The sequence below is a fragment of the Apostichopus japonicus genome, chromosome 11 (genome assembly GCF_037975245.1).
Source record: "Apostichopus japonicus isolate 1M-3 chromosome 11, ASM3797524v1, whole genome shotgun sequence".
NCBI classification, from domain to species: domain Eukaryota; kingdom Metazoa; phylum Echinodermata; class Holothuroidea; order Aspidochirotida; family Stichopodidae; genus Apostichopus; species Apostichopus japonicus.
The window spans coordinates 8131181-8158773 of record NC_092571.1 but is presented as its reverse complement, the minus strand read 5'-3'; the positions used below and the strand labels follow the sequence as shown (position 1 = coordinate 8158773).

The window sequence follows — 27593 nt, the reverse complement described above, 5'->3', positions numbered from 1 at the left end:
ATGGACAGACAGGCAGGCATGCATGCAAAGATAGGTGATATATATCTCAGCCTGCCATTCAGGATTGCCGGTTTCTCTGGTGCACATTAGTAGAAATATAGCTGTATTGTATGGTTATCTCAATTCTTGTGAGATGTCTATGTACTAGCAGCCATCAGTAAGAGCATCCCCCCCCCCCCCCCCCCCCCCGCCAAAAAGAAACTTTTTCCTCTGTTGTTATAATATTTGATTCTCTCCAGGGATTAATGCAAATTGCAAACCCCTAGGTAAAATGACAAAGAAGCCTCAGCAATCTCTCATATTACAACAACACTGCAACAGGAAGGTCAGGTTTGCGACAACAAAAAAAGAAGAATAAATTTGATATGCCCTTTTCCTTAATGATTTGGTGTCATACACATGTAAGTGTTTTTGCTCCGGGCACATTTCTGTAAAAATCAGAACTACGAAGGCTTTTGGAAGATTGAGGGAATTCCTTTTCTTTTTTAAATTTTCGTCTCCGTAATAAAAAAAAAAGTAGAAACTTTTGGTTTTCATTCTAGCTCTAACTTGCATGTCCAACCAAATCTTTTCCACTCACAAATCACAAAATTGTTTTCAACCAAAATATTAAGTGGCTAGAAATTATTTTCAATTAAAAAGTGAAATGGAAACAGTCTCTTCAAACCAGTGACCATTTCACACCATCAAGATTCAGTCATGACCAGTGACAGAAAAGTTGTATTATTTGTAGTAGAAAAGTTGGTTTGGTTTTGTTGAGAAACACCTTGAATCAATCAAACTCTTGATTCAAGGTAATCGTCTTTTTCTTTTCTTTTCCATTCTTTTTTGGAACATTTGGAAATAATATCACTTCAAATTGAATTGTAGACATGGCATCTGGTCCTCATTATGACTTCCCATGACCAACTGCACTATATGTATTATTGTAGCTTTCCATATTAAAGCATCCCATTGCATTTGGTCAAAATCATTTCTCTTTTTACGTAGTTACTTAATTAATCAAACTCTCGTTGCAAAATGAGAGCAGATATGATGTACCTTGCTGCTAAAAATGATGTTGCACATAACGAAGACTTGGTATGATGTTACTACTGAAAACGATTGTTACAAATGAGATTATAGTTTTGATGTTGCTACTCAATAAGAGATGTCGCAATGATGTTGCATAAGGGACTAGGTATGATGTTGATACTGAAGTGATGTTGCATAAGAGACTAGAGGAACGAAGTTGCTACTGAAAATGATGTTGCATATTAGAGACTAGGTATGTTTGATTCAAAAATGATGTTGAATATAAAGAGACTAGTTATGATGTTGCATACAAGACTAGTTGTGATGTTTGCAACTTAAAATGATGTTGCATAAGAGACTAGGTATGTTTGCTACTGAAAATGATGTTGCATAATAGACAAGTTATGATGTTGCTACTGAAAATGATGTTATACATGTGACTTAGGTATTTTTGCTACTGAAAATGATGTCACATACCAGACTAGGTGTGATGATGCTACTGAAAATGATGTTGCATATTAGAAACTAGGTATGTTTGCTTCACAAAATGATGTTAAATATAGAGACTAGTTATGATGTTGCATACAAGACTAGTTGTGATGTTTGCTACTTAAAATGATGTTGCATAAGAGACTAGGTATGTTTGCTACTGAAAATGATGTTGCATAAGACACTTGTTATGATGTTGCTACTGAAAATGATGTTCCATATGAGACTATGTATGTTTGCTACTGAAAATGATGTCACATACGAGACTAGGTGTGATATTGCATATGAACTAGGTATATGGTATCACTAGATTAAAGCAACTTCAAGGAACATTCCAGCTTCTATTAGCTGTTTGCACTATTTCAAGAAAATTAGGCCTACATTTCATCAAAGAAATTACCCTCTAAAGTTTTTGTACCAACTTAATGTGACAAAGGCAAGAATGAGTATTCTCTAAAATTTGTATCATATTCATGGCCAAGCTACTTTGTCATATTTGAATAAAAATCTCTATTAAAGCAACTTTTTTTCATCAATATTGGAAATTGAGAAATGACTTTGTGTCTGATTTGAAAACACAAATTGCAGTGTTAAGGGACTTTAATACTGAATTGTTAAAAAAAAATTTGTTTAAATGGAACCCAATCCAACACTAAAGCTTAAATTACAGCAAAATCTTAACATATTGATGCTAACTTTTACAAGAATCTTTTCCTGTTTTTTTTTTACGTTACGTGGCTGCATTCCAATCCAATTTTATGCTGCTAAAAATATTTCAAGCGAAGCCACTAATAATTGTTTCCATTGAAAATAGAAAATCTGGTTCTAGACTCCCTCTTCCAACACAACTGTTGTGACCTCCTAAAAGCACCTTTGCACCCATGTGTTACCCATAAAAGCTACAGAGTTTATATAAAAGGGGCAACTTTACACCAAAGAAATTTTGCCAAAAGGCTGAACTAACATCAATTTTTTGAAATGCATAGAAATAAAAACTCCCCCAGTCCATAAATATTTCTGCCTTTCAGATTTTTACCACTATTTTCAACTCTATCAATCAATCAATCACCTTTGTGTTGAATTAAACGAACAACATGGTTGAAAACAATATATTTGGGGTCTTTTATAACTGAATAAAAACTGTCTTCCTCAAGATAAATACACCTTTTCAGCAAACCTTTGCGATGATGTGTGGTTAATGTAGCAAAAGGCTTTAGCCTGCAGCTTGCAAAACATAAATGCAAAAATAATTTCGAGTGACATTGGACTTTTGAGTCCACAGGCAATCATTTTCACATCCTTTGAAGAAACAGAGAGCACATTCTTTCTAGCAATATTGCAAGTATTACACAAACAAAAGACAAAAATTGACAAAATCTAAGCTTAAAGCAGAGAGGCCATTTGAAAATATCAGTAAAACCATGCATACATGTCTACCAGAAGCCAAGTTTGACCAAAGCCAAGTTTGACCAAAGCCCACTTTTGAAAATCAACAATTTTAAGAAGCATACAAAAATTGATTTAGGCATAAATGATTTAGCAGCATACAAAAATTGATTATTAAGGAGCATACAAAAAAGATATGTCTTCCTAAATAAATATTTAGGCATTAAGGCATTGATTTAGGCATAAAGAAGATTGGCCATTGAAAATATCAGTAAAACCATTCGTACATGTGTACCAGAAGCCAAGTTTGACCAAAGCCCACTTTTGAAAATCAACAATTCTAAGAAGCATACAAAAATTGAGTTTAGGCATAAATTGATTTAGGAGCATACAAAACTTGATTAAGGAGCATACAAAAAAAAATTGTATTCCTTAACATGGATTTCGTGGGTATTTTATAAGTAGAGTTGGAACACCTTGAGTAAATTTCTCATGAATGTATTTGCTAGTACGAGCAATTTCCTGCTAATGTTCCTGAGACAGACAACCAAGCACACTGCATACACGAGGGTATACTCGTTCATATTTCTTTTGCGTAAAAGTGAATTCCACAAGGGCCACAAATTTCCCAGAAACCTGATCTGGATGGTTCGCAAGGTTTTCCAACCCAGGGAATACGTAGATCTTGATAATCTATCTAATCCGATTAACCGGCACAATTTGGAACCATGCATATGGTACAGTATGGTATGTTAAACATTTTTATATCCTACAAGGGATATTATATGCTTCCAGATAAAATATTTGTTATGATGGGGTGTAGGCCAGCTAAGATGGTCCAGGGTTTGAAGGAGAGGTTATCTAGCAAGTGCAGCAACCACTTTCAAAACATGACAATTAAAACTCACCTGCATTGGATGTGGGAATGAATGAATGAATGTATAGCATGCATATTAAAACTGAATGTTGCTAAGAATTGTTTGCAAAAATAAATTTGACATCAATATAAATTGAAGGTTAGTGACAGGTCATGCAGTGTTGGATGAATACAAAGCTTTACACAAGCATTTACATACAGTTACATGCAGCCACAATTTGTTTTTTTTTACCTGACAGTTGTAAATATCTTCGACTGATCCTCTCTAAACAGGTGTGCCCTTTTAAAGAAACAAATCAAACAAATTATACCAATCATTGAATATCATGAAATTTAGGGAAAAAATGTCTAAAACAGTAATTTTTTTATTTGGTCTTTTTATGAAAAACTTATAATTTTGTTAAAACTTAACTGAAGAGCTCTATATTATTAAGATTCTAAACTGTACAATTTATTGGATATGATACAATACTTAGTAATATCTTCAACATTAGATGGATCAATAACAATTGGTTATCAAACGATGAGCTCTACAATGAAACCAACCAAACATTTTGGTCATCCATAGTCACACATAGAAGATTGAGATTTTTCGGTCATGTAGCAAGACTCCAGGAGGACGCTCCAGCAAAGGTTGCTTTAAGAGAAGCATTGAGACATACTGCTACACCAGTAGGAAGGCCTGTGACTACCTTGCTTGGAAAAATAAAGTCGCAATTTAAGGACGTTAACGTTAACAATTTCGAGGAAGCAATAAACCTTGCGCAAGATCGTGATATATGGAGGAGGTTAATCACTGAGCATGTCGGATAGACGAGACTCAACTTACTACTACTAACACTACTATACAATACTTACAATATGACTCAATACAAAAGGTATGTATGTGTATTGCAACCAAGTGTACTTGCCATGTTACAGACATTACTTAACATAAAGGTACCATGTCAAAACTGCAGGGGCTGCAGCATCTTGCAGCCAGACTGCATGAGACATAATCTTTCGTACTCTTCAGTTTCATACAATAGACACTGCTGATCTGGAGAGATAATCCTTTACCGACTGATACTATAACTCGAGTCATCCAAGTTGGAATTATGCAACTCTGCTGCAGCTTGTCTTTCGATAAAGTGACCAGGTGCAACTACTTAAAATAATTTTGGACATTTAATGAATTTGCAATTTTTAAAAGAACTGGGAAGATCAACACATAAAATTATATGAGTGTTTGTTTATAACGACCACTTGTTTTTATGAGGAAACAGAGCTGGGAAATTTCTGTGAATAAGTTTGGATTACTGAAACCATATAGCGTTACAAGCTCCAGAGCTCATGAAATGAACATGAAATTTGGAAAGCATAAGAAAAACCATCATTTGCTATTTAGTCCCAACAGAGATGGGGAAACTAACACTGCTTTTTTTGTAGTATAGGGTGTGGGGTGTGGGGGGGGGGGATTTTACTTGTTCTCCTAGCAGAGTTAGAGAGAACAAACATTGAATTTTCAGGAATAAATTGCTTTAAATTCTCGACTGAAATTGGGAAACAACGTGAAAATATTGGAACGTGCGCATGAGACTGTACGTGACCCCGTCTGTTGTTGGTTGAAAAAGTGCAAGTTGGTTCAAGTCAAGGCCTTTATTTTGTATTACATATCTTAAGTAAGCAAACATTCACCGTTCTGTCAATTTAAATATTTTGCCTCCAAAGTACACCGGAAAGACCAAAAATGGTCATAATACTTTCAAACTCCCCCCGCCTCCTTTTAATATTTTTTTTTTTGGCTGTTCTTCTTGAATTATTTTTCCCATCTGAAATCTTTATTGGGTTGATCTTAGAAGTTTTTAATTTTAGGGCAAAAAACTTCTGAATGGACTAGACTGTAGGAACGTACTTTTCAGAAACTTCTGGCAAGTTTTAAAATTAGACTTACAATGCCAATCAGAGTATAAAATGAAATGTTGGTGGTACTTTTAAACTTCCGTACAGTTCTTTGCTAGGAACAGCCACTGAATGATTATGAATGAAAACATATTCAATTATGTGTAAAAATAATGTGGACAAAAATACCTCAACCCCCCCCCAAAAAAAAACAGCTTGTAGAATGTTACCAGGTCACAAGTAAGAAAGTAAAGTAAACTGCAGCCAATGACCACAATGGATAGTAACAATAGGTATAGATATGTGGTAAAGTTCAACAGCTTCCTTCCACACAACCTTGATCAGTCTAATTCTCTTTAAAATCTAATCCTTTTTATACAGAGCTGGCAAAAGCCAACCAAATGAATCCTTGCAGAACTTGGCACAAAACACCCCCTTAGGCATCAAATATCGCTACAAAATAAGCACATTTCTCTAACTCTTTTCATAACTTTCTAAGTATAGCACTCAGAAAACTCTTTCTTATGTAATTTTGAAGAATATTGTGTCCTCTTTACAATGATGTGTCTTTATTTATTATGCGTGAGAACTAAACCGTGTACTTTTTAATCTGAAAAAGTAAAAACCAGTTTGGAGAGCAGTGAACCTCTTCAAAATGTCCCTATCTCTCAATGCTGACATTATGCTTGCTGGGAGTGTGATTGCGTTTAATATCAATTCCTTTCCTATGCCAAAGAAAAGTTTGTTGAATCTTCTCTCTAGTGATATAAATCTCCCCCTCCCCCTCCTCTTCCCCCACCCCCCTCTCTCTGCCCCTTCAAGTTAACTTATATTTGGAAATGTATATCGACTTGATTGGTCAATATTAAGGCTCGTACTATTCACCAGCAAATCAAAAGCATCGTAAGAAATTTGTGAAGTCCTTTCTTTACGTGGCTAATCTGAACACAGCACAGTGTGCAGTGCTCTCAAAGCAATTTGGGAGAGTGAAAATAGCACACTTCCTGTGCGTAAACAACAGCATTTAATTCTCCGACAACGCGCAGTTTATAGAGCAAAGATTTCCATATGATTTGAAGCCAATCCTTTGATCCTATGCCGTCAAGACCTTTGGTGGTCAACCGCATGCGCAATATGCAGTGTATTTCACTACAAAGTATGGAAGTTATTTACTACAAGTTTAATCATTTGTTATGCTTTTCAAACGCTTTTACACTATTTAACACATTTTACCCTTCAGAGTTTACCGACTAAAACGCTGGCTATATATAAATTCCTTTGAAAATAATGTGTACACATAACACAGAAAAAACAATTTGAAAAGAAACCAAACTAGTCCTCAAGAGTAGAAGTGTTTACCAGCCTGTCATCATGCAGGTAAGACAAGAACCTTGCACTGTCAAAAGTGCCCTACTAGAAACATTTAGTCTGAATTCAACTTGAAATATACTAGAAAAGGTCACAGATATCAGGATATCTCACCAATCTTACAACATTGATCATAGGAATAGTGTACTGTTATGTTACTACTATTGTAACACCCTCACTCCCATTCTCCCCACCCCCCCCCCCCCCATTCATCTGTGCACCTCCAAAAGAAATAAATAATCAAGAAAAACCAAGGTATATGAACAAGCACATAAATCATGTGCATATGATTAATGTTTTTATGATTTTAATATGTAAAAAATAAAATCATACATATGAAAGAATAACCAAGCTTTTAGGTATGACCAAGTAAAAATAATTCATGTTAAATGATCAAAAGAAGCCTTGTTTGTTGGGTGGGTGTTTTTTTTTTTGGGGGGGGGGGGTTGGGGGTGAAATTATGTTGTTTGTGCAGCAATAAATTGTATAAATTTAATGGAAGGGTTGAATGGCAGTGCGGAATACAAGGGGTATTGCATTTGCATATCGTTAAGTTGTATACATGTCAAATTGGAAGGATAAATCACATTGAGAGTTTAATAGGAACGTTAAGCTCTTGAAGGACATGATGCCATGATGAATTCACAGACCACCTAGTATACTGTGATCCTCTATAGTAATCCAATGGAAGAAAATCCCTGAATACTCAGTTACCGTTGGGACGAAAACCCAGGGAAGAAAATCCGCCCGAAAAATATGTGTAAGACACTTTGAATGGTAGAGTGAGGAGGAAGGGCAATGACCGGAGAGGCTGGTCATAGAGGGTGCACAGTGTTAAAAGGTTACCAGAAACTTCTAGGCACGGTAGAACGTGGTGCTAAGGTTGTGAACAGACAGGTAAGCAAGGAGCGAAGTAAATTCTCGGGTAATTTAGCCAGTCAAAATAGGTTACATTCGGTACACTCATATCTCAAGTTAGGACAAAGATATTGAGAAGGGTTTTTCAACCTAGTTATTTAAAGTGTTCAACAAGTTTTTCCTTAACATGTCTGCCACTTGAATATCCATTCCACAAGATATAAGGAGTATCCAATTACATGTGACTATATAACAATGCTTCAACCAAAGTGTCAACTGCCATGTTCACCTCTGAACTTTACAAAGTGCAACATATATATACTACAAATATACCACCATGCTAGATAGTGGAACAATGCACCGGAGACACAATATACTTGTTTCTGAACCAGCGGGCCCTGATTCAAACTGTAACAAATAACTGAACGGGTTATTTCAAGTGGAACTGAATGCCAAAAACTGAAAACAGATTAAGAAGTGTACAACACACAAAGTTATACTTACAACCCTGTTTTGTATTTACATTACCCACAGAAAGTGTATGATCAAATATTTTCTGAGATGGGAACTTACAACTCTCTCTCCCTTTGGAAATTTTTAAAGCAGCATGCATTCAAAATTCCAAATGGCAAAATGCACTTATTCAGCAATTTGCATTTTTTTTTTAAAACAAGTAACCAAGTATCCAGCCAAATTGAACCACTAGTTATCAGACAATTTTTGCCCCTTTCTTTTTCAAAGCAAAAACTATACATGTAGGTTATATACTGTAGCTTATAAATGCAACCTTGTTGCTACATGATAGTTCTAATATGTTAAAAAGGACTTGGAGTATAACTAATAGATCAGAAAATGCCACACCACGGCCTCCTGCATGTTTATCCCTCGGTCCCTTCACTGTAACTATACCCATGTGAACCAGGGGTTACTTTTCACAGAAAGTGATCCCTGGGTCATGGAACCTTCATGGAGGGCTACCTATTACATAAAATATGATGATTAAATGAAATAATAGAGTTTATAGGTAAAGTACTGATACACTATGTCACTTAAGATAATGGGAATCTAGCATTTGATGTACACCAAAAGGTTTGGGTATTTGCCAGACACAGAACTGGTCATACCTGTCTCTAATTTTCTTCTTTATTTCTCCATCTACACCTATAGAGTCGTAAATCACTGTAGCTGGCATTTCGATATTTTATGGTAATTAAAAGTAAACTTCAGAGGCTAATGTTAACTATGCAAAACACAAAAATACAAAATCATCCCTGCAAAGACACAATTTGTATTTGTGGTCTTCTCAATGATGATTACTTATGGTATTTCAGATCACAATTGTCTTTTAAAAGTGTTTTTTCATCATCAGAGCAAAATAATGGTGGTTAGGTCGACCAAATCAGATTTGGAAGTTGCCTGACAGAATACTAGTTGTTGTACGTAAATTTTGCACTGCATTTGAACTACACACCCTGAAACACTGTTGGTAAAATGATAAGTTGTTATCACCCTCCATCACTATGGAAACGAAACAAAACAAAAATAGTTGTAGGCCTACGGTCAGTTTTGAAGGGGAGTTTCACCGGCAGCATGATCTTCTATTTATCCAAAGCTATAGCCATCTCTCTTGCAGTACATATTGGTCATTCTTTGTTTATACCTTGCTTTACTTTTTTTTGGACCACCAAATTTGCTGTTCAGACACACAACTCAAATTGTATGACCTGGTTGCCCAGGGAACAATCCAATTATTTTTCTCAGAATTTTTCCGCTGTAAATACCCTTGTTCTTGATATGGATGATACTGTTAACATGACACAAATTAAAAAGAACCCTAAAAAAGTTCAATTTAAAAAGCAGCCAGCTGCATTGAACTTCAACAAATAATTCTAAAAAAAAATTTAATTAATAAAAATATATAAAAAAATTATAAAATATGTATATATACAAAAAATATAAATAAATGAAATTTGTAATAAATCTAAAAAATTCTAAGAAAATGAGGGAAATTACCAAAACTGTTCCTTGTTAATAATTGTCGAATAAAAAATGGCATGGTTGTAATGATGAAATTCAATCTATAAATGTTAATTATATATTTGTTACAATGTCTTAGTTATATCAAGTGCAACATTGTTTTGAGAAAGGAAATATCAATGGGGCCACCAAATGCATACGGCCGCTTTAATACGGGGGCGTGCGGTGCTTGAAAAGTTTAAATAGATAAATTTTGCCAGAGGGCAACGTTTGTTTACCACACTTCCACATGTTAAGTATTGCATGATGACCCAAATGAATTGGAGATATTCTTTTGATAATATTTGCATACTGTCAACAAAGACACGAGTCTTTGTGTAAGATTATTTATACTTTGCAGTTGGTCACAACGGAGAGCTATTATGTCAGCGATATACCGAGTTGTGCCCACCCCCCCACCCCCCCCCCCGATCAGGGCTGACTGTTAAAGGATTGAAAAAGGTCATCTATTCCAAGACCTTTACTTGAAATTGGGTTCTCTGAAGACAAAGTTGGTCATCTGAGAGACACTGTCTTTATAACATAAACCCAAAAAGGATCACTTTTCTTGGATTATAATCAGCTGAAATTTATCTGGGGTCCTAACTTGTTAACGAGTTTCATGATTTTTAGTGATTTTGCAGGCTGTCATCTCTGTGGGTATATAACATAATTTTGATGTGGACATAATAAACTTTGCTTTCATTGAATACACATTGGTATTTGTTCACAACAGGTTACTACAGAAACATATTGCAAATGTACAGGCCGTTTATTCTTAGGCTGCATACTGTATGGACCTGTACACTGTGTTCGAAGCATTGGCGTTATGAATGCTTGTTCATACGACGGTTCATACATGCACAAGACCAGTTGTTTGTTTGGGACCAAAATATGGTAAATTAAATCACAAACATTATAAAGTTATGCATGTTATTGTGGGGAAGCAATTTGCTATAGTGACACGATCATCCTTATAGTCCTATCTGCTATGCTAAACAACGTCCTGTGTCCATGGTACATGAAACAGAAAGACGATATTTCCGGGAAGAAAACTCATCGGAAAAAAAGAGCATAGGTCACTCCCTGAATGGTCAATTCGGAAGGAGGATAAAAGTGGTCAGAGTCGTGGTTGTATAGGATATAGGTCGCAGTTCTAAACTGTTATCAGAAAGTAGGGTAAATGAGGGACAAAAGCAAATCGTAACATACTAATTCTAAGGGAACTTTTGTCTTCTGAATCAAACTTTGGTCTTAACGAGTAATGAGACTACTACTGCTGAAATACAACCCCCAATCTATAGTTTATGCGACTGCTTTAAACAGCTCCGTTTTGCTTGAGAGAATCCCTTTTTTTTCTTTAATTAAACCTTCCTCAGTTTGCGTACTGATGTATGACTACTTATCCCATTCATTCACATACAATGTGGTTTCAAAAGAAAATATTTGCAAAAACTTGACTACTATTATTTATCGATCAATAGCTCTAGTACAAAGTATGAACTTTACAACATTTACACAACTCAGCAAACACAGGCAATTCATGAGTATTCTTGTTGAATCTATGATGCCAACTAAAGAGCACTCACGTGTTTCCTGTGGTGTTGGTAGCACTTTGTTGTGATTGCTTTTACAAAACGTTCCTAAAATTCAAAAGGGAAAAGTTCAACAATTTGACCAAGATTACTGAATTATAACCAGGAGCACCACTAAAGGTTTGGACAACTGAGTTAACTAAGGTCCCCCTCCCCTGTGTCCGCTCCCCCATAGTGTCACCCCTTAGTTGAACTCAAAACTATAAATTGCTAATGATTAAACTAAAACACACTCCTAGATGTTGTTGAAGGTTAGGCAGTGATCTTAAGGATTAACTGATTCACTTCTTTTGTGTACCCTGTGTTATACATCTTTTCATCCCTCATAAATAGTAACTGTTCTTAAAACTTACTTCTGGTGGAACTTGTCTTGACTTGCAGATAGCTTTGATAACGGAAAGTACTATTACCGCCAGAGACACGACACCTACACTTGTCCCTATGGGTAACAGCCAGGGCATACTCGCTGCTTCTGGAAAGAGATGGAAATTTAAACGAGATAAAAAGACAAAAATGACTCAGAAATTAATATTAACATGGTATGCGTAACTTACAAGATATGCACAAAAGTAACTTTGATATGTTAATGCGAAGGTCTGCTAATTATGTGGCAATACCCAAATTGGGGTTCGGAAAAACTTGATAGGGGGTGGCAGGATATTACCAGATGTTGGGAAATTTGTCTACAGTTTTCAAAGCTAGCTGACTAAGATGCTTATTTGATGCTAAGGGCTTATTTGTATTATCAAGTCCGTAGCATATAGGCTAGTTTGTATGCATTCTGAGCATCATGGTACTGACAGGAGAAGATCTGGTGGGTTTTGGCTAATTCCCCAGCATGGAAGATACTGGGTCGTGGGGCCTAAAAGTTTGCAGACCCCTGTGATAATGTGTCAACCATATTGAATGAAAAGTGCCGCTGAAGAAATACCTGGCACTCCTTTTCATGGAGAAAAAATGTAGGATTTAGTTTCAATATTATTGGATATAGATCACATTTTTTATTACATGTTTTCACCTCACCGTCTTCCCTCTATCCTTCTCCTTTGCTCACACTCTATTAAATAAAAAAAAGACAAATTCTTGACCTTTCATATACTGTAGTTGGTAAAAGATAACTTTTTACAAAGTTCATGAGAATTCATTGTCCTTTTAAGAAATAATGCCCGAGGCAGTTTAATATTTGACATGAAAATTTTTTTGATGGCACTTCATTACCAGCATACAGCTTTATTGACCTGCAATGATATAATCCTGGAACTGTTCTAATGCTTGTCAATTTTAAAAGATTATCAGAATTTATAAAAATAAGTAAAAATACATGAATTGCCAGGGCCCTTTCTCAAAGAGAAGAGGTGTTCATTCCAACAGCTGAGTGTACAACCGAAAAGGCTCACAAGATGCTACATGTCTGAAAATTGTGTGATAAATATAACTTTTATGTTACCCTAGTACTAAACCATCAAAAAACTTCCCACATTTGAAAATAATACTTAAAGATGTCCCCCACAACCCTGTTTGACTTGATCAAGGTTATTGGGGAGCCAATACTGGTGATCTTTTATAGCAAAATCCTCTCATATCCATTTGTTTCTATGGAAGAGTCCCATTTCCACTGTCAATTTCACAGCTGTCAATAGTCCAGCCAACCCAATGAATAATGTATATATATTGCCTCATTCTATATCCCGATTGGTTGAATGGGCGGAGCTTGTAAGGTCGCGAATATATACATGCACGTACTTGATGTTGATATCAAGCGCGTGCACACCTTCGTACATGAACGCACATATGCACCATGCACAGGTATTCAAGGCGAGGTGAGGGCAGGCTACTCCACGAGTATTGCGTGTGATCGATGAATAGTCATTATTGGGGGCGTTATTATTGCAAGGGTTTTTAATTGTGTTAGGTCCTTATGTGGGAGTGTTAGAAATGTAAAAGGAAACGATATCATTGGCTAGTTTACACTATGACGTATTCAGTCAGCCATGTACTATGTTAATACACACAGTTTTGATTAAACACTGCACGGTCAACCCTATTGTTCAACCCTATTGTTCACTGTAGTAAAAACATGACCTGGAAATCCATCCAGGTCCCTATGTACAACATTCATTGTTAAATTGTTTTTCCCTCTAATCAGTAGTGTACACTTGGGTGTACATGAAAATCCATGTATTAAATAATATTAGTCATGTACGACATCACACGAGCCCTCCAAAGTTCATGTCCGTAAAGTTTTCCATTGAACTGGCTTTGCGTGTGCGGTGAGAAATGCAACAAAACAAATAGATATGTGGTCTTTTACACCCAAATTCCTTTACGACCTGCGACCAATTTGGAGGAGAGAAATATTGCTATTTATGTGAACGGACTTTACTAATTGAGTATTAATTTTTATCTTTATACAGTACACCTTAAAGTATGAAGGAGGTAGATTCAAGAGAATTAATTGAGTTACATATCGGGATGATAAATGCAAGAATAGCTCTATTTATAGAATTGAGAGCATCACAAAGGAGGACAAAATGACTAGCGACAAATTAATGTAATTATGAAAATCATGACCAAAGAAAATAAGCGATAGATGTGCCGGTTACACCAAGAAAGTGTTTGGTAGTAGAATCAGAGGCGGCACTCGGTCTGGTAGGCTTGATGAATTAGGGGGAAAATGCAGAATCCCTTCATGTATTTCTCTTTTCAAGATTTAATTTTTTTTTTTTTATATATTATACAGCTTCATGATTATAAGTGAAATTACTTAGTGTTGCCTAGCAACTATGAGAGAATAGTCTTTGATCTCTTAACGTAAAACAGAAGTTGCAAAGACTAGAAATCCATTTCAGGTTCGAAAATTGCACTATATGCAGGAAAAGCAGATTACAATTTTTTTTCTGAAGGGTACAGAGACCTAATACTTGAAAAGAAACAGGAGTAGGGAAAATTCATGAGTACAGCCCAGCAAGTATGTCATCCATATGTTACACATCTCACATGAGTCAAATTGGTAATTCATGAAAGCATATATGATTACTTCTGCATATGCTCACAATTTATTTTCATGGCATAATTGAATCTAGCCATTTTTGCAATATTTGTAACAGAAAACTGTCATGGTGACAAGGTGAAGAAATTCTTTCTGCTTCTTCACATTGCCCAAGATTGAACTGGGCATTCTGAAACGAACTAATACTGTCTAACATGTACAACCAGGGATTCTTGACAAAATCCTGATGAAAACTGACATGCAAGTCGGCTGCTAAACAAGAGAGATTCTCGGACATAGCTGACTGGTTTAGGCATTTCCAAACCACGACAATTACCTGTCTCCATTTCGATCGACCTAGCCTATTCAAAGGTGTTACATTTAGCACTAGGGCATCCACTGACCCACTTCAGGGTTTTTGCCACACATATCTTCATTCTGTGTCTACCATTCTGAGGGCTAACATTACAAAGTCTGCTATTCCAGTAGTATGTCTGTTAATGGCACGTCAAAGTGCATGTCTGTCTGTCTGTCTGTCGTGATACTCAATGCATCCATTCATAACGTACTGAATAGACAGCTAGGAAAGAGCTCCTTGACCCATGAAAAATAAAAGACTAATTTACGAATATACGATTGTGAATCAATTGTGCACTGTCCTATAGCACACCATTTTGGTCTACATATATACTTTCAGTAAATTGGTTCACTACTAGTTCCTACTGTAGGAGGAGCCGAGGGGTGGATCCAGGGAAAGGACCTAATGGGTCCAGGCCCGAGCCTCTGAAATTTGTTGACACTAAAACTTAGTTACAAATATAATTTTGTTCAAAACATGGTAAAAGTGGTATGCTTCACCCACAGGCATTTTTACCCTGGATGTGTTCTTGAGGTGCATGGCTATTAATTTCGATATTAATTTCATTATCGGATGAATCAAGTCTATACCGGCCCTAATCACCGAAAAAATCCTTGATACGCCAAGTCTGCAAGGAGCTATAAGGCCCAATTAGCTTCCTGTGTCTGGTATGACTGTGTGAATCATTGGTTTGGTGCAGGGCTTTGAATGTTTAACAGAACTTCCTTGCAGTGTTTAAAATACATTGTAGCCAGCAATCCTTATGGAAACAAACATGAATAAAGTTCATATCCAGGGAGCTATCATATCCCTGCCCTCACCATAACAAATTTGTGCCACTGGAGAATAAGGTTACATAAAAACTGAAATATGTGCTGTTAATATAACATACACTGACACAATTAGCTCAAATAAATAATAAACACCGAGCAGCTACCATTGACAGAAACCAGTACCAATCTACTAGGAGTCAGGAGGTCTGGGTCTGATCATCTAAAGGGACCAAAGCATATTTGCTCTGCAAAGTAATTCTTGAAATGATTTCATTCTCCTCAGAACTTGCTATATAGCATACTCATAAATATTCTTGCTCTCAAAAGATTATGAATTCAAAGGGACCTGAAGAGAGAACTGAGTTGTCAAGGAGATACATGCAATAAAAAAGCTGGAAAACTAGTACAGTTTTGGAAGGGAACTGGACAATTATGGGATTTGGGACTATGTTCAGAAAGTGATTTACGAGCTGTGCCTTATGACTGGAAGACTTAATCTCATAAATATGCCAGGTTTATGGGTGATATGTCAGAGAGAAAGGAGCATAATATTTCTTTCTATGTCACTGAGCTTCATGGGTACTCATGTAGAGCATGCAAAGTGGCATAATTAGCTGTTTCAGTTTGGGAAACTGTCAATGTATACTTCTATGGTTACTATACACAACTTCATTTCATTGTAAAAATTGCATTCATGTTACACTTCACCACCAAGTAATGTAGTGATGAATTGCCAGCAGCTGTTTTTTAACACTTGGTTGCATAGCTAGCTTTAATAAGTTCAAGGAAAGAATCGTATGTAAGATTTACATAATGAAGAACTTGGGAAGATGAAGCACTGAGAGTGATAATGTTGTGCGGAGACAGGAAAGCAAAGCAAAGTATATCAAATGGAGACGATGCTATTTCATTAAGAAACAATTAGTTTACCACCTAAGAATGGCAATGGTACAAAAACACAAAACTCATTCTGTTTTTAAATCCGTAACAGTGTGAAGCCAGGTGCACAATACCATAAATTTCACGAAACATCTTTACATGTAAAATAAAACAATAAATGGCCCGTATTTAAACACATGTATTGTGAACCAAAGACAGCGGTCATGTGGCACTCCATGAACTACTGACATGCTTGTCATTAAAACAGAAATCCCAAAACTTAAAGGGTTTAAATATTTACAGTGAAATATTGTTGTTAGCAAACTTAATTGCAACCTACGTTTAATCTCGACACGGTGAGCCAGAGTGCCTAATGTTAGAGAGGACGCATGGTAAAGGGGAGGAAGGCAGGAAGCCAATCAATAAAATGGACTCACTTGTTGAACTATCCTTCTGGAAACTGCCGTCAGAATCCGTCTGAAGATTTGGAATGCTTGTCTTCTCCTCTGAGGATACTTGCAATGTTGCTCCCATCGTCGTCGTCGACATCGATGAAGAGGTTGTGGTCGTAGTGGGTTTGCCCGTAGATAATTTCACATCTGTACTGTCTATTTCTTGACTTGAAGATGAGATCTGTTTAGAGGTGCTCTGAATTGTGGATTCTACACTAGGTGATCTGACTGTTGTCGTCATTTCTGATACGAATAAAGAGAAGGAAAAAAGAAGAAGGATGGCAACATTAATTTTGAAAAGAGCAACAAAGTGGTTGGTCAGCTAGAACAATAGGATACATATTTGAAACAGGTGACTTTCATAAGACAACATAAGGCAAACCTTTTGACTTACGGATCGAGAAGATTCATCCAACTGAAAAAAGGATCTCGTTAGACTTTAATTTGGAAAAAGATTTCATCCCTGAAATTCTCATAACAAAGGCTCAAACTTGTCATGCATGCTTTTAATGGGGATCAGTGTTGCATATAAAATATACTAGAAAGCCATTTCAAACAATTTGGGGGGGGGGGGGGAGGATATATATACTAAGAGGTTCACAGCATCCAAGAAAGTCTCTTTTGAAAAGTTTTGAATTCATACTTGTGGATTGTATCTAAAACTGTTAGTGTCGGTGGAAGAAAGGTATTTTGCTTTCAGCTGAATTATACAGTAATTGTTGAAGATTAAAGATCTGCTTTATTGGCTCCAATAATAGCAAGCTATAGCTAAGAGAGTTTTGTGATTACATAATCGACCTGCCACAGTCTTAAATCGACCTCAGGCTGTATACAATTAGCCTGCATAGCTTCTTAACACCATCAGGCTCTTTGTAAACACTGTGTGGAAATATGTTCATGTCTACAGTGTAGTTAATCATACAGCGTTCACACAAAGACCCCTCATGCAAGAACAAAATATGTGGCAGGCGTTGCAGACTAATTGGTAAACAGAGGTCGTTCTACGACCAAGGCAGGCCGATTACGTAATCTAAAGAAACTTTTCCATGCTAGCGTGCAATGGTTGGGGTCTATACAACAATCCTTATAAGCAGGAAATAATTTATACAGCATATCCAGCAAAGCAAAATACTATTCAATCTAGTTGAATTGCTATAAATCCAAAGATGTGTAGCAGTTATCTGTACAGGAATCATAGTATTTTATTATAATGACAAAAGCTTCAGAGCCGCTACACAACATTTGAAAACTAAATTAGTCCCTGTTAAACTCAATATTATTTAAGGTTTTACTGGAAAAAATTATAGGGCTTAGAGGCTTTTGCATGTTGCACTTTATAAATTACTATTATTATTATTATTATTATATTCATAGATATATTTCAACCCACACTGGATGTAACGTTGCACGTAAAATCCATAGCCCAGTATAGGGTTCAAGGGCTTTAGAGCAACACTGCATATAGGTAGAGACTGGATGTTTTTATCAGTGGTCTAGATTTTCCAACTCATTACCATTAATACACTTTGCACATCACATGATCAGGAAGTGCTCTTCGATGCAGAAACAAATTTTCGACATTGTTACTATCTTCTGCCATCAGGACATCCCTGGTTTCATGATAAAGTAGGTAAATAGTGACCCTACAATCTCACCAATTGGGGGGGTCAGGCATAAAAAATTGGTGCAGCCAACCTTGTATATAGATACCGTTGTTGTTTAATGTGCAGGAAATAATGAAAAGCGGGAACCTCTTGGTACTTTAATCATTTGATCCTCTGATCTTAATCCTGTCTTTTCAAAACTACAAATTTTTTTCAAAATCATTGTTTAGCTCAACTGAAAGCTTTCAGCTGAGCTATAGCGATCGTGCGATATTTTGCCGAAATTCTGTCACTTTTTGCCACTGCGTTCAGTTGAATGACTGCCATATCATCATTTTTCATTCAATTTGGCTGATATTTTGTCAGTGACTTGCGTGAGTTAAGATTTCATGAATGCAATATACGTTATAAATTATCTGAATTAAAGGTACTACAAAGGCAGCTCTGCATTTTAAGTATTCGAGAATGGTAATTATAGCCTTTTGACTTTACAAATATATATCAAACTTTCATCATTGTTTATTTCAATAAAAAATATTTTAAAAATACATTTATCTTTAAATCTTTTCTTTAAAACAAATGTTTACAACTTTCTAACATGGACTCCCCATCAGTAACATAGGGATACCATGGGTAATTAATTGATGACAATAATTTTCGTTGTAATTATGGAAGGAATCATTTGTCATCATTTTGATGCCAAAGAAACTGTTTGAAGCACCTGAATTTGTGTTTTCTCATCCATGATTTTTGTTCCGCAAACAACTGCTCATAAAGAGGCTTTGAGTCAATCATCCGAAGTGTCTGCAAACAGGTTCACCCTGCGTATTAATTCACCTGCTTGTGAGCACTGGGCTTTCTGTCACATTTTTAAACAGTAAAGATCTTTTTTTTTTTTTTTTTTTTTTTTTTTTTTTCCTCCGTTTATTTCAACTATACATTAATATACAAATATACAAATAACGTATCCATTCAAAAATAGCAAAAGTTAAATAACAATGAAATTGAGCAACACCATGCAGTATAATATCGACCAACATGGCGGATAGAAAACAAATTAGTTTGATAAGAACAAGTAGAAGAATAACCACAAGAAGAATTCCAGACTTACTAGAAAATATAACAACAAATAACAGCAAATTATAACAATTGAGGATGTGGAAATTGCGAAAAATTAAATATTTGAGGTTTTTATTAATGAGGCGAAAGCATCCTTGAGTTCCTCGAAATTAATGTTATTCTTATTATTCTTTTTGTTATGACGAAAAATATAGTTCTCCACCTTTAATGCAAACGTGAACTTATGAATAAATTCATTACAACTTAAGGTCTTGTTTTGACGCTTGGTACTGAAAATATAGAACTTAAGATGAAGAATGAGAAAATTATAAGGGTGACGTTTCTTTAATAAAAACCCGAAGAATAGATCCTCTTTTGTAAAGTGAATATTTATACCAATCACCTTACTGACCACTTCACCTATAAAAGAAGATGTGATGTGACATTCCCAGAAAAGATGATGAATGGTTTCAATTTCAATTTTACAGAATGAACATAACGTGTTGTCAGAGATACCCATGAGGTTAAGGAGTCTGTTGGTTGGAAGAATTCTATGTAAGAAACGGAATTGAAAGTAGGAGAGTCTCGTCTCAGAAATAGAGTACCAGGGCATACTGAAAATGTTACTCCAATCGTGACAACTGAAACCCCTAAACTCTGCTTTCCATTTGGCCAAAGCAGTTGGCTCCACTGCAATTTTAGTCATGTAGAAATTACGATAAAGATACTGAGAAACAGAACCTGTATAAAACAATATGTTATCAAACAAATCAATATTTAAATTAGTAATGTCATTTATGCTACACCCACTCTGCTTCCACTGGAGAGGGATACTGCGAATCAGTCCCCAGTAAACAGTAAAGGGAAAGTGTGCCAGCTGGAACTTTTCTTTAAAAGTGTGGTAACTTAGGGCCTTATTGTTAATGTCAAAAAAATCCGAAACAAACTTCACACCCTTTTTGTACATGAAATCATAGTAGAAAATCTTGTTATTGATGCGAATATGATGATTGTTCCAAATGATTTGTTTACCGAAGTTATCAGAGGGAGAATAAAAAGAAGCCTCCAGCCAGGCTCTAACTGTTTGGTCTACAAACATATTAGACAAGCGTGGGAGATCTTCCACCTTACAATTACACTGAAAAAGCAGCTTACCACCTAACTTGGACAAACTGTCAGCAAAAAATAGCTTCCAGACTCCTTCAGTGTTATCGCAATAACGCTTTATCCAGGTACATTTTAAACTGTTAATGAAACTTGGGATGTGCACAACATTTAAACCTCCTTTATCTAAACCATTTATGACACTGTTTCGCTTGACTTTATCCGGGTTTCCTGACCAAATGAAATCAAAAATGGTACTCTCTACATCCTTAATAAAGTCACGCGGTGGGTTAGGAAGAACCAAAAACAAATACACAAGCTGTGATAGTGCATAACTTTTAACCAGAACATTGCGGCCTACCGGGGTAAGATCTCTTGTAGACCAAAGTCGCAAACAGCTTTTAAGCCTTGAAAGTTTGGATATATAGTTTAATCTAAAGAGATCGTTCCCATTGTGCGTAAACCAAATACCTAACATCCTAACAGGACCAGCGGAAAACTTTAGATTATAGTTGTTTACAAAAGCAGGGTGGTGATGGACGTAAGACCCGAGAGGAAACAAAATGGATTTATCCATATTAATAGTCAAACCCGACGAAATTTTATAAATGTTAAGAATACGGAGAGCTTCATTTAAGGATGACTGGCTACCGTCCAGGAAGAATGTGGTGTCATCCGCATACTGAAGAAGCTTAGTTTCGATACCACCAATTTCAATACCATGTAATCTGCTACACTTTGTATAGATAGCCAAAACCTCAGTACAAATAATAAATAAGTACGGGCTAAGCGGGCAGCCTTGACGCACGCCTCGCTGCACCGGAAAAAACCCGGTTGAATAGCCATTATTGCAAACACAAGCTGTGCAGTTGCTGTAAAAAGTACGAACCCAATTTATGAAACTTTGACCAAAGTTAAAAAACCTTAAAGATCTTATAAGAAAATTCCACTCTAGTTTGTCGAAAGCCTTCTCGAAATCGACGAACAACATAAAACCTGACATTTTTTGGAAATTACAGTGATCAATAAGATCAAGAACGTACCGGATATTTTCCCCAATAAACCGGCCGCGTAAAAAACCTGTTTGGTTTGGACCAATGATAGTTTCAATGACACATTTCAGTCTAGCAGCGATAGCCTTTGCACCAATCTTATAATCCGTATTCAGTAAAGTAATTGGGCGGTAATTATTTAAGTGGGTAGAATCTTTTTCCGGTTTTGGAATGAGGGTAATAATGCCTCTGGATTGTTCATGAGAGAGATGGATATTATTGTAGGAATAATTTAAAGAGTCAACTACATAGTTCCCCAGAAGATGCCAAAACTTTTTATAAAAATTTGCTGAAAGGCCATCACTGCCGGGAGATTTGTCATTAGTTAAAGAGTTAAGTGATATACTACACTCCTCGAACGTAAGTTCCCCTTCACAGCTATTAGAGTCATTCTGATTTAAATGCTTCGGGGGCAAATTAAGAAAAATAGTATCCGGGTTACAATGACTGCTCTTATATAAATTTCCATAAAACTTTTTGATATTTTGGAGAATAACATTACCGTCCGTATGAATATTACCATTAGCATCACAAATCTTACGAATAGAGTTCTTTTGTTTATTGCGTTTCTCAAGGTTAAGAAAATATTTGGTGTTCTTTTCGCCTTGTTCTACCCAACGAGCACGAGAGCGGATAATAGTTCCTTGAAGTTTAATATCATAGAAGAGTAGCTGTTCATTTCGGGCATCTTGTAATTGTGTTCGGGTCTCAGGTGAATCGTTGCTGAATAGATGTTGTTCCAGTTGGGCTATTTTTTCTGTAAGCTCTTCCTCTCTGTGTCGCCTTTCTTTTGCTTTTTTCCTTGCAAAGTCTATGCTATCTTTGCGTATCAGAAACTTGAGTCCTTCCCATCGCGATGATGGGTTTGAGTATGAGATATCGGGTACGTAGTCCTGGATGGTATTTGTGATCGTAAAAACATAATCTGGGTCGCTTAAGAGAGAATTATTTATCTTCCAGTAACCAGGTCCTCTCTTCTCGTTGGCGAGAGTGAGTGAGAGATTTACGAAGGAATGGTCTGATTGAATGCCTGGAGAGTGTGACGACTCGGATACTGAATGGGCGATATGACGAGAAATCAGGAAAAAATCTAAACGGCAGTACAAACCTGGGGTGATATTGGAGGTCCAAGTAAAATTTTCAGTTCTGGGATTTCTCTCCCTCCATATGTCGATTAGGGACAGCCCGGTCATAAAAGAAATACATTCGTTCCGTGCACGAAAATTTGTTCTTTGCTGCCCCCCTTTCTTGTCGATGTCAAGACTGAACACAAAGTTAAAATCTCCTCCTATGATCAACGTATCACAAGTAAACACAGAAATGGTTTGAAAGAGATTAATAAAAAATGTTGGGTTATCCAGGTTGGGGCCATAGATGCACACAATGGTTACAATCTTGTCTGTAATCGCTATATCCGCAATTATGTATCTGCCTAAGTCATGACTATGCCACTTTAAAATGTTAACGTTGAAAGAGGGTTTAAATAAAATGAAGACACCGCAACTGTCATGTGTGCCATGAGAAAATATAATTTGTCCTCCCCATTCATTTTGCCAGAGTTTCTCGTCCATAGGTAGGGTGTGAGTCTCTTGTACCATAATGATTTGTGCATTCCTTCGGTGGAGATAGGAAAAAAGACGCCGCCTTTTATTATTCTGACGCAATCCCCTAGCATTATAAGAGACCATTTTGATGTCGTCAGCCATTTGAGAACTGGATGATATTAAGTGCTGGAACAGATACGTCAACGAACTTGATGATAGTGGAGGATGAACACAAACAAGGAGGATACGAATACATTTTAAATGGCAGCATAGAGTAAAAGATCAGGCAATATTATGATCTATATATGATAATGCCCTCAGCTGGCCCCTCTTTGACACCGTTTTGTTTTGGTGTCTTAATGATCGAGCTCAGCATAAAGGCAACACAAAGCAAATTTATTTAAGTTAGTATTATTTAACTACCAATCAGAAAACCACTTCAAAGTTGTGAAACTGTTACAAATTCAATGACTCTTTTACCAAGTAACACATTAGTTGTCACAATTCAAGCTATTAAAGAGTTGAAAGCATTCAGACAAGTGAGGGTTTTACTTGGCGGCCTGGGCCAAGGATTAGATGGGATGCATATTAAAGCAAGTGAAGCGAGAAATATTGGAAGTGCAACAAAGCAACGATTCGCTAGGGCCAGATTTCTTTTCATACCGTAGGCCCCTTTGGAGTGAGGATAGAGTAATTAATCTAGTGTTACCCAATTATTTTACCTCTTCAACATTAGAATCAATCACATACAAGAAGAACTTACAATCAATCTTCCCAGATAAATTCAATATAGGTCAACAGGTCAACATCAAGGAGGATACGAATACATTTTAAATGGCAGCATGCGTTTTTCAGGCTTTGGGACCCCTAAGGCTCCAGGGGGGGTTGGGCCTAGAGTCAGTCCCTTGTGTAAGTTCATTTCAAATAAATAGAATTAACTTGAAGCAAGATCTGTATAATAAAATTTTGCGAGAACTTTAAATCTAGGGTATCCATAGATAAGGTACACTTCTGTAGACATATTTTTGACTGACAGGTTAACAAATCAACTTTCTAATCATATGATTGTCAGCTATCATTGAGCACAGGTTTATTCTTCTCATTGCACATCACAAAGAAACAGTGGGTATTCCAAGTGGTAAGAATGGCACGGTAGAGTGGAACCAATACTTTGACCAAAGAATTTATAAAGGGTAAGGTCATGCAAATAACCTATCAGTAAAAGTGCTGCCATATCATCATGATGCTGCCCACAATTAATAGTAGGATACAGTGTTACCAGTTAAAATGAATTCTAGCTGACGAAATCTAGATCGTGTAGTATGTGATTTATGAATTTTTCTTTGCATATCAAAATAATCTGCAATGTGTCAAGATGTGATAATGTAAGTTATGTGACAAAGTCAGGTACCACCTGAGGTAGTTGGATACCTTGAAATATGTTAGAGTATATGTCAAAAAGACATTGTCACCAAAAACCAATTTTAACTGTCCCTCTAAACGTCAATTCCATTTCTGTCAAAACTGTTAGCACTTGAATTTGATCAGGACATTGTTTCATAGAGAATAGTTGAACCAAAGTAGTTTTCAAAACTTTTGTCACAAAAATGACATCAATTTTATGTTCAAATATGATCAAGACAAAAATGAAATAATTACAGTGGCTAATTTAGCAATGATCTCTTACTTGCAGTAATTTATTATCAAAAGTATTTAATATTGACCCAGCAAAAGCATGTTTCTCTCCTAAACAGCTAATTGATGTAATTAACGATCCCTTTTGTGCCTGAATATCACTGATTCCCCAAACACTTTCTGGTTTGGTGATTTACAAGCGACAATATTCACCTTTCTCCCAGTCTACAAGTGCATCTTCCATATCTACCTAAACTACATGATTGGAACGTTTAGGAACAGCGCCCCACTTCTGGGGCACTACCCACCTTCTCTTCCTTCTGGATCTACCCAAACTGGATAATGATGTAACTATCTCTATATATATATATATATATATATATATATATATATATATATATCTATATATATATATATCTATATATATAGAAAGACTTTTTCCAAATTTATATTTAAATATATATATATCTATATATATATATATATATATATATATATATATATATATATATATCTATATATATATATATTTTTTTTTTTGTTCCCCCAAAGTCTCGCTATGTGAATACAATGCCCTGGATAGTAGGCCGGGGAATAGGTCTGCCGTACTTTACATTGTTTTTTTTCTTAATTACAAGGTCTTGTTAACACGATGTCCTTGATGTCCTGTAAAAGTCATTCAGGTAAATCAGAAATAGCTCACATAGAAAGACTTTTTCCAAATTTATATTTAAATATATATATATATATCTATATATATATATATATATATATATATATATATATATATTTTTTTTTTTTTGTTCCCCCAAAGTCTCGCTATGTGAATACAATGCCCTGGATATGTAGGCCGGGGAATAGGTCTGCTGTACTTTACATTGTTTTTTTTCTTAATTACAAAGTCTTGTTAACACGATGTCCTTGATGTCCTGTAAAAGTCATTCAGGTAAATCAGAAATAGCTCACATAGAAAGACTTTTTCCAAATTTGTGATGTACCCTGGACCCGAGAAGACTGACCGTGAATGGTGCTACCCTGTCCAGAAAATTGTTCCCCATTTTCAGCTACATTTTTACTCCAAGTAAAGAAAGGGAGAATATAATTCACTTGTATTCTTCTGTAACTGTTATCATTTGGTATTAATCCCTTTCCTTGTTGATGTCGACTTTCCATTTTCCTATTTTCAAGTGCACACTTGGACGAAAAATATTTTACTCTTCTTGCCCGACAACCGTTTGATCAAATGCATTTGCTTAACATGACATGCGTTTTTAATGTAATGTAGATTATATTCAATCTTTCTGCATTATGTGTGTGCACACTCTCGCTGCCCTTTGACCAAATAAAATACTCCAACACTTTAATATCTGGGGATTTACTTCGCTAATCTCTTACAGTCTCTCACTCTTTATTCGCACTCTCCTATTTACCTACTAAACTACAGGACTCGAATGCTTTAGCATATGGCACTCGCTTCTGACGCACTTGCCCACTTACGCTTCCCCTATGGCTTTAACCAGCAGCAGAAACATTTCGTGAAAAATCACATAGTTCTTCTGGATGATAGAATTGGAAGAGTAAGTGTGGTGGGGGGGAAGGGAGGAGGGATGCCCCAGTAGTGAGGGTGCAGTGCTAAAACGAAAGCCTGCATCTAAGTAGATAAGGAAGTGCAGATGCAGAGCTAGAGGCAGGTAAGGGACAAACAAAGTAAATTTTTGAAGGGCAGTTGTAAAACTCACCTATAAAATGAATTTGAAAAGAATATCCATTAATACAGTCTTCCTGATAACTGTCGTCTATACAACATTTAACTTCTTCCTCTCCCGGTCTCCTGAAAGTCCACGGAATTGAACAGAAACACTGATATCTATTTGCATGAAGGTTCCATTTCAGAGAACAAGGACAACCTCCCAGATGCCTCTCTCGGTTCTGTAACGAGATATAAACGTTCGTCTGGCGCGGCCGAATCTGCGTGTAAGGTATGCAGGTATAGTTTATATTTGTGTCGATATAGAGAGAGTATTCCCCGTTTGAATCTGGAAGCGTCGAGCTGATGGCACCATCTACAAAACAGGAAGAATAAAAAGGAAAGAAGAATAAAAAGAAAGCTTTATTTCAGAAATTTATGAAATCTGAAGGGTCGGTCCTATTTAGTGACTCGTTTAATTAACCAACCCCCCAAATGTCATGAGCATTGGCACCAAATTTTAGCTCGTTAAAAACTGCCAGGAGTTTCCAAAAGCAATTTTCTTTAGCTGCCCCTAATCCTACAAATTGTTCCCAGCCTTTGAGGACCGATCAAAAAACAGACAATTATTAAATGACTCTATGTAAATAGTGGCAGTAAAATGCTTGAGATTTCAGAATGGATGAGGATTATCTTACATTCTACGCATGTGTACACACTTTCGATGGTAGAATGAGAAGGAAGGGCAACGACCGGAGGAGCCCGTCGTTGAGGGTGCACAGTGTTAAAAGATTACCAGGGCATACTAGACACAGTAGAATGAGGTGCTAAGGTTGTGAGGCGACAGGTAAGCAAGGCGCGAAGTAAATGAGGATTATCTAACATTCTGGCATAAAATTTAGGGGCAATGATGACCATTCCCTATACATAACTCCTTTAGGTAGAACTTGCATATATAGTCATGTAAAGTAGT

At 36.3% G+C, this 27593-nt stretch overlaps 1 protein-coding gene across 2 annotated transcripts in view; it reads right to left on the bottom strand.

The window, feature by feature from the left end:
- Nucleotides 1-27593, bottom strand: part of LOC139976487 (uncharacterized) — a 75632-nt gene that overhangs the window by 5372 nt on the left and 42667 nt on the right. Inside the window, exons 3-6 of one of the 2 annotated variants that reach the window (XM_071985275.1) lie at nt 26673-26996; nt 16921-17178; nt 11838-11956; nt 3999-4046 (exon numbers count right to left, since the gene is read on the bottom strand). In XM_071985275.1, the coding sequence (XP_071841376.1) occupies nt 4032-4046; nt 11838-11956; nt 16921-17178; nt 26673-26996 (716 nt within the window). In that variant the 3' untranslated portion in view covers nt 3999-4031. The remainder of the gene's footprint in view (nt 1-3998; nt 4047-11837; nt 11957-16920; nt 17179-26672; nt 26997-27593) is intronic. The other variant, XM_071985274.1, reaches the window with a different exon arrangement.